Here is a 9,166-nt window from a genome sequence, read left to right as displayed (position 1 = left end):
TAACACTGAAAATAATTTAATGAATTTATTAGTTAATCATAGTATTTAGAATCATGAGTAGCATAAAATAGGAAGCTTTTTCAATGATTTACAATTTACTGTGATTGGATTTAATATATTATTTAAATATTTAGATTTATATTAAATCTAGATTTGATTAAATATAGAGAGACTTTTGGCATTGAACAAAGGGGAAATGTTAAAGGAGACCGAGAGAAAGGAGTCACAGAGAAAGCAAGACAGTGAGCAAGTTTTGGATTCCCATGGCAGCCCTCACAGGTCTTTATCTCCACCTGACACTGATGGAATTTTTTGTTATCATGCTTGTTTTCTAGCCTTTCACAAGGAACAATGGACACAAGCAATGAAAGTTCCACAACAGACTTCATCCTTCTGGGATTTTCCGACTGGCCCCAGTTGGAAGGCATCATATCTGGGGCGGTCTTTATCTCCTACCTAGTGACTCTGGTAGGAAACACCACCATTATTGTTGTGTCTAACTTAGATTCCCACCTCCATACGCCTATGTATTTCTTCTTATCCAATTTGTCTTTTGTGGATCTCTGTTATACAACTAGCATCGTCCCTCAGATGTTGCTAAACCTTTGGAGTCCAAAAAAGTCTATTACATATGGAGGTTGTATGTTTCAATCCTACTTTTCCCTTGAAATGGGAGCCACAGAATGTCTCCTCTTGGCTGTGATGGCCTATGACCGCTATGCCGCTGTGTGTCAACCTCTTCACTACACAGTGATCATGCACCCTCAGCTCTGCCGGAAGATGGTGGTGGTTTCCTGGTTAGGTGGTCTTGGCGCTGCCTTAATTCTTTGCTCCTTGACTTTGCAGTTGCCAAGATGTGGGAACAGAGATATAGATAATTTTTTCTGTGAGATAACAGATTTGTTCAAGATGGCTTGTATCTATTCAAAAGTAATCCAGAGTGTTTTCTCTGCTCTTTCAGTCATATTTCTCCTATTACCTCTATCACTTATTCTTACCTCTTATGGAGTTATCACTCATGCTGTGATGAGGATCAAGTCAGCATCAAGATGGCATAAGATCTTCAACACATGTGGTTCCCACCTCACAGTGGTGACTCTGTTTTATGGAACACTCATTTCTGTGTACCTGAAGCCACAGAAAAATAATAGCACATCCCAAAATGAGGGGAAGTTCATTACTCTCTTTTATACAATCATTACACCTGGCCTTAACCCTCTGATCTACTCTTTAAGAAACAAAGATGTAAAGAATGCAGTAAAGAGAATGCTGTGTGTAGGGAAATTGTCAGAAAAGTCATGAGATAGATGTAAAAATCAGAGCATAGAGAGCTAATATTGATCATTAACTTTAGAAAATGATTTTTTTATTCAAAGAACATTTCCTGGGTGTTAACATAGACCAAGATTTGCTATAGGTACTGGTTTTGTAAATAAGCAGCAGAAAAATAAGAAGGAAAGAGATAAGTAGAGATCAAAATACATAATTAAAAGTCTATCCAAGAGTTCCAACCATTGGCCACTTGTAAGTTTTTTTAAAGATTTATTTATTTATTTATTTATTTATTTATACAAGAACTGGGTACAGGCCAGATGCGTGGGAGGGTGAGAGGATTCACCAGAGACAGAATGGGGAACAGAACAGACAGACTGATGAAATACGCTGCTGAGGGTAGCAGTGGGCACTATAGGAGAGTTCTGCCACGCCACGTAGGACCCTCTCTGGCCAGCAGGGATTGAGCAGGCACTGCTGAGGCTGCGGACAGCTTCACAGTGCTATGCTCAACCTCCTGCGCCACCAGGGGAGGCCTACTTGTAAGTTTTAAAACTAAAGAGGGAATGCACATAAACATATGTGTAATTAGAAAATGTGATAAATACAGTAATAGATATCTATAAAGCATTAAGGGCATCTCTTCTAGGAGAACTACACTGGACATATTTTTTATTTGCAGACTTCCCACCTTTATTAATAATAACTGGCATTCATTCACATGATACTGCCTGAGGAACCTCTGTGGTAGGGACTAAGCTCGGCCAACAGTTTTAACTTCCATTGGGCCACCAGGCTGAAAATTAGATTTCCCAGTTTGACCTTCACAAACAAGTGCCAGGGAAGTAAAATCTGCAATTTCTGGGTTGTTTGTCCAATAGGAAGTCACTTGATCTCACTTTCCTCCCTCTTCCTCATGACAAGAAAGTGAATGTGAAGTGTACCTAGCTTTGACAAGAGCCTTCAGAGGGAATTGGATAGTTTGGTGGAAACAGAACAACCCCATCAAAAAAGCAAAGTCCCTATATTATTGCAGGAATAAAGTTTCTATGTATTTAATAATAATTAAATTACTGTATGTGGGGGTCTCCTTGTTATGGTACCTTAAAGTTTACTGTTATGTGGCTTAATTAGGAGTTTGGTGATCAGACTGAAGTTTGACAATCACTTGGAGAGACTAGAGAGACTTTGAATGTCTCCAATCAGAAAACTCACAACATTTTCTTGATTTTAACTCATTTTCTTCCTGATTGGCATGTAAAGAGGGTTGATATAATGCTTAATTATTGATGCTTTTAAATCAGTAGTTTTCAAATATCCCAAAAGTCAGAACAGAATTCAGGGTCTTAGAGTATTTTTTTTCAACAATCCAGAAAAAGGAGTAAAATAAGAAGTTTCTCCTAATGTTGATTGAAAAAGTTATTCCTTATTTAATACTATCTACTTGCAAATTGCTTTATGCTATCTTTATTTTATTGAATGATGGTGGTGGTAGATAGTAATTTATTTGAAAGGATTGATGCTCTTACTTGACAAAACAAAAATTTAGCAATTTGTTGTTTCCTCACCATTTTTTTAACTTTATATGACTGGCAACTACCTTCAACTCCAACATCTGGAGATTTCTATGCTGGAGAATAAATGACTCCACTTCTCTACAAGTACCCATTTCAGTGACCGAAAATCCTACCTGCAAGTCAGTGCCCTTTCTGTGTCCTTCCATCTACAAAGTATTTGGAAGCTGAACCTGAGGGTTGTGAAGGTCTGTGGTCACCCTCTCCACTCCTTAATCCTGTGCATTCCAAATCTCCACAGTGAAAACAGCTTTAATTTAAGATTTTGATTTCTTATTCAAATAGCTTTACAATTATCAGTTGGTAAAAGTGAAGAAACTGAAAGATGATACAATCAAAAGATAAGGAAAAAGTATAGACAACATAAACTTCATAATATTATAATGACAATGAAAGAAGAAGAAAGGTGTGGGGTTGAAATCATAGCCACAGGAAATGAGTATGGACTTCTCTTTGTGAGAAGGGTGTCTCCTGAATCTTGATACACATTTCATTAAAGGTTTAAAGCCTCTGCTCAATTATCGACAATCAGTTAACTCACCTTAACTCATCTGAGAAGTACTTACCTGTCTTATCAGATTTTGAATTCCCTCCAAAATCTGACCATATCAGTATTGTGATTTTATTTCATTCTTCTTACTTGTTTGTATAGAGAGCTTTTCAAAACATAGAACCTCTTGTTCATGTATGATGTTGCTTTATCTAAATTCATGTATGATTTTGCTGTGTCTAATTCTGGCATATGTTAGATATTCAATTAATCTCTGTATAATAATTAAATAAATTTTAAAATAAATCCTCATGAATATGTTTAATTCTTCAGAATATGGCAAATATTCACTGGGCAATTAAACTCTGGAGCCAAAAACTTCTGGTTAATGTTATATTAAGCTGTAATAAATGACTGAGACTTTAGGGTTAATGTGCAAAATAAAGTTTAATTTTTTCTTTCACATGCATAATATTGTAGGAGCTACACAATATCCCTAGAAGGCATACATATATGTATATGTTCAGAATATATAAAAACAGAAACACTAAAAGAAAATGTTCATTCAGTGTCCAGAAATACACTGTTTTTAGTGAATAACTTTTAGTTCATTCACATCCATATTAATGTGTGGGTCATAATCTCTATTCTGTTTTATTTCTCCCTATGTCTGCTTCATATCAGATATCTCGCCTTCAAGGGAACAAAAACCAACTCATGGGATAAAAATCTTAGTACAGTGCCTCCCCGGTGAAGCAGCGCTTGAGTGGTGGGTTGCAAAGCTGCCTGCAGCCTCTGCAGCACCAGTACCATCCCAGCTACTCCCGGCCACCGGAGGAGGGTCCCACATGGTGCACAGACCTCTCCTGCCGCCCGCTGCCCCCCTTAGCAGTGTGCTTCGGTCCTTCTGCCTGCTCTGCTCCTTACTCTGGCTCTGGTGAATTCTCTCACCCTCCCATGCTTCTGACTATACCCAGTGCTTGTATAAATAAATAAATAGATAAATAAATAAATAAATAAATAAATAAATAAACAAATAAATAAATAAACAAATAAATAAAGCAATACCAAGCTTAGTGTTTTTTTTTTAAAAAAAAATCTTAGTACAGTGACTGGTGGCCTCTGAAGAGCTACTGCAATATAAACAGCATAAATAGGTGCCTCCTGGTGGTGCAAGGGGTTAAGACACAACCTATGAAACTATCCACAGCCACTGCAGCATGAGTTCAATCCCTGGCCAGGGAGCTACCCACATGATTCAGCAGACCTCTCCTGACTCACTCGCTGCTCCCCTCAGCAGTGTATTTCAGTCAATCTGCCTGTTCTGTTCCCCACTGTCTCTGGTGAATCCTCTCACACCCCACACTCTGGCCTGTACCCCACTTCTTGTTTGAATAAATAAATAATTTTAGAAAAATAGATAAACAAGCTATTTGAGATACTAAAATTTCATGGGAGTGAGATGAAGGTAATGAAAAAACATTGGGAAAGCAATATCTTAGTGTGATAACATGTGTTTTTTTCTCAAATGTAAAAATGACCAGGGCCTCCCCTGGTGGCGTAGCAGTTGAGCGCTGGGCTACAAAGCTGTCCACAGACTCTGCAGAGCTGGTTCAATCCCTGGCCAACAGTGAGGGTCCCACACAGCGTGCAGACCTCTCCTGCTGCCCGCTGCTTCCCTTAGCAGTGTATTTTGTCAGACTGCCTGTTCTATTCCCCAGTCTGGCTCTGGTGGATTCTCTCACCCTTCCATACTTCTGACTGTCCCCAGTGCTTGTAGAAAGAAAGAAAGAAAGAAAGAAAGAAAGAAAGAAAGAAAGAAAGAAAGAAAGAAAGAAAGAAAGAAAGAAAGAAAGAAAGAAAGAAAGAAAGAAAGAAAGAAAGAAAGAAAGAAAGAAAGAAAGAAAGAAAGAAAGAAAGAAAGAAAGAAAGAAATCATTTTAAAAAAATGACTAAAAGTAAGACTTTCCTGGACCCAAAAGATTGACACAAGTACATGTTCCCTGGCTCTAGCACCTGAGAGAAAAATCACTAACAGTCTTCCAGGTTAGTGGTAAATATGTAGACAAAACAGCCAGTTATTCAAACCTCACCTCAGTTAATAAGATTAAAAGCTGGAAGCCCCATGTCATACTTTACTAGGAAGACATTTGATAATAAAAGATATTACCAGGAATTTGGGAAAGCAGAAGTCACATCTATGCTGGTTGTATAAGCTACTGCCACATAAACCTTTTCATTTATTTATTTGTTTATTTGTTTGTTTATTTTAATTTAAATTTTATTTTTATATTCCCCATACAATTACAACACCCTTATTTTGATCCCAAGCCCTCCTTTCCCTGCCCCCCACCCCCATAGAGTGTCTCTGGTTCATAGTTATTTGTTGATTTTGATATTTTCTTTCTTATAGTTATTCTTTTTCCTGGTCCCTTATTTAAGATTTCTAGATTCCTGCTATGAGTGAGACCATCCAGTATTTTTCTTTTTCTTTCTGGCTTATTTCGCTGAGCATGATCCCTTCCAGCTCCATCCATGTTGCTGCAAATTGCACATGTTCATCTTTTTTGAATGCTGAGTAATATTCCATGGTGTATATGTACCACATCTTCTTGATCCAGTCATCTATTTTGGGGCATTTGGGTTGTTTCCAAGCTTAGCTATTGCAAATAGTGCTGCTATAAACATAGGGGTGCAGATGCTCTTAGGAATTGATGTTTCTGTGTCCTTTGGGTAAATACTTAGGAGTGGAATTGCTGGAACCTATGGAAGCTCTATGTTTAGTAGGTCAAGAAATCTCCACACAGGACCTCCCTGGTGGTGCAGCGGTTGAGCACTGGGTTTCAAAGCTGCCTGCAGCCTCTGCAGCACTTGTTTGATTTCCGGCTGCTCCCAGGCCACCAGAGGAGGGTCCCACATGACATGCAAAACTCTCCTGCTGCCCGCTGCTCCCTTCAGCAGTGTACTTCGGTCCTTCTGCCTGCTCTGCTCCCTGCTCTGACTCTGTTGAATTTTCTCACCTTCCTGTGCTTCTGACTGTACCCAGTGCTTGTATAAATAAATAAATAAAACTTAAAAAAAAAAGATATCTCCACGTAACTCTCTATAGTGGTTGGACCAGTTTGAACTCTCACCAACAGTGCAGGAGAGTTCCTTTTTCTCCACAACCTCGCCAGCATTTGTTGTTGCTAGTTGATGAGACTCAACAAAAACAAAGAAAATAATCCAGTCAAAAAATGGGCAGAAGAGCTAAAAAGAAAATTCTCTGAAGAGGAAATGCAAATGGCCCACTGGCATATGAAAAAATGTTCAACATCACTTGTAATCAGGGAAATGCAAATCAAAACTATCATGAGATACCATCTTACACCAGTGAGAATGACACATATTAAAAAATATATAAACCTTTTTAAAAGAAACAAACAAGCGAGCTGGGGCAGATGACACGCGCAGGGAAAGTGTGTCTCTTACTCGCCATTTTAGAACAGGGACCTTCCTTCAATAAAGACTGCTTGAAACTGGCAGAAGGCTCCCTGCTGAGCAAGAGGTGAGCTGGGAATCATGCCCATGCCAGGCCCCTCTGGCAAGCAGTCCAAGCCCAGAGGGGGAGCGGGCATACAGGTTGGGGCAAAACACACGCACAGGAAAGTGTGTCTCTGACTCTCCATTTTAGAACAGTGACCATCCTTCAATAAAGACTTCTTGCAACTGGCAGAAGTCTCCCTGCAGAGCCAGAGGTGAGCTGAAGGCCCCCACAAACCTGGTCTCCCCTGGCAAGGAGTGGAGACCAGAGGGGATCCAGCGATTTGGAACTTAGTGTGTAATCCAGCTGCTCCACCCCCAGGGAAGCCTGTGGGACTTCAAGACACACCTTTGGAATTAAACAAACACAGAAGGAGGAGATATTCTGTGACAGCGACCATTAACATACTCAAAGTAGCACTGTATCACTGGACTTCTGGCATAATAGTATTTAGCACGTTTGGATCACCAGTTTCTGAAATCCCAGAAAGAGCACATCAAAAAGATGCTGACCAGTACCAGCGACACAATGTCCCAACACAAGGGCAAATTAGAAGACAGGCAGCAGGGAGAAGAACAACTACATGCAACCTAGCAACACCTCAGGAAAAAGACATAACACCAAATGAAAACCACCTACCAGAATGCAATGACAGTGACTTGGAAAAAACTTCTGAACCTTCCAGAAAGAGAATTTAAAATAGCCATGATTAAAAAACTGAAGGAAGTAAAAAATGATATGGAAAAAATAATCAACCATCAGAAGAATAAAATTGAGTCCCAAAAGAGGGAAGTAAAAGAAATGCAGCAGATCAAAGAATTAATGGAGGAGCTAAAGAACTCTGGGAAAAGCAGTGAAAGCAGAATAGATGAAATGGAAGAATGAATAAGTACTCTTGAAGACACAGAAATAAAAAGAACCAAAACAGAAAAGGAAAGAGAACTACTAAGGAAAAAGACTGAAGAATGATTTTGGGAACTATCTGACTCCATGAGGAAAGGAAATATAAGAGTTTAAGGAATCCCAGAAGGAGAGGAGAGAGACATAGGGACAGAGAAAATATTCAAGGAAATAATTGAAGAGAATTTCCCAAACGTGAAGGAGCTGAAAATAGACATACAAGAAGCAAGAAGAACACCAAACTTCCATGAAGAAAGAAAAAATACAACAAGACACATAATAGTAAAGCTCCCAAGAATCCAAGACAAGGAAAAAATAATGAAGCTGACAAGAGGAAGAAACAGATAGAATTCAAAGGAAAACCAATTAGACTGACACCAGACTTTTCTGAAGAAACACTACGGGCAAGGAGAGAGAGAAGGGATATAGATAACAGACTGCAAGAGAACAAATGCCAACCAAGAATACTCTATCCTGCATAGCTTTCCTTCCTCTATGAAGAAAGAATAAGGACCTTCCCAGACAAACAGTAACTCTGGAATTTCATTAAGACTAAACCCCCACTCCAAAAAATACTACAAGGAGTCCTAAAGACAGAACCAACAGAAGGACGAATAACAATGAAAGAAGGCCAAAAAAAGTTATTAAAGGAATAAATAAATAAAATCAGAGGAAATACAAACACAATGGCAAATACCTATGCTAACCTATCAATATTAACTCTAAATGTAAATGGACTAAACTCTTCAATAAAAAGACACAGAGTAGCAGGCTGGATTGAAAAACAAAATCCAACCTTTTGCTGGCTCCAGGAAGCACATTTAACTACAAAAGATAAAAAACAGACTCAAAGATAAAGGATGGAAAAGGAAAACAATCCTACCAGCAAATGGAACAAAAAAGAAGGCAGGAACAGCTATACTTATATCAGATAAAACAGATTTCAAACTCAAAAAGGTAAAAAGAGACCCCAATGGTCACTACATTATGATCAAGGGGACAATACTTCAAGAAGAAATAACACTCATTAACATATATTCACCAAATAAAGGAGCACCAAAATATATCAGACAACTATTATCATCTCTGAAAACAGTCATCAGAGAAAACACATATGCAGTAGGAGACTCAACACATCACTATCAACAATGGATAGATCAATGAGACAAAAAATAAGTAAGGACACTAAAGCTCTAAATAAGGATCTAGAGCTCATGGGCTTAACAGACATCTATAGAACACTAAACACAAAAAAAAAATCTGAGTACACATTCTTCTCAAGCACACATGGATCATTCTCCAGGATCGATCACATATGGGGACACAAGACAAACTTCAACAAATACACCAAAATTGAAATCATAAACAACAATCTTCTCTGACCATGAAGATATCAAACTAAAAATA

The 9,166-nt window shown here is 38.5% G+C and overlaps 1 protein-coding gene across 1 annotated transcript; it reads left to right on the top strand.

The window, feature by feature from the left end:
• Positions 1–351: 351 nt before the first annotated feature.
• Positions 352–1,302, top strand: LOC311167466 (olfactory receptor 2G3-like; the record flags this gene model as incomplete). The annotated part of the gene is made up of 1 exon (XM_084228486.1): positions 352–1,302. The coding sequence occupies one exon, from the start codon at positions 352–354 to the stop codon at positions 1,300–1,302; it is 951 nt and encodes a 316-aa protein (XP_084084612.1).
• Positions 1,303–9,166: the final 7,864 nt, after the last annotated feature.

Source organism: Talpa europaea, assembly GCF_964194135.1.
Source record: "Talpa europaea genome assembly, chromosome: 2".
Taxonomy (NCBI): Eukaryota; Metazoa; Chordata; class Mammalia; order Eulipotyphla; family Talpidae; genus Talpa; species Talpa europaea.
The sequence above is the reverse complement of the archived record's forward strand: the minus strand, read 5'-3'. Positions and strand labels throughout refer to the sequence as shown.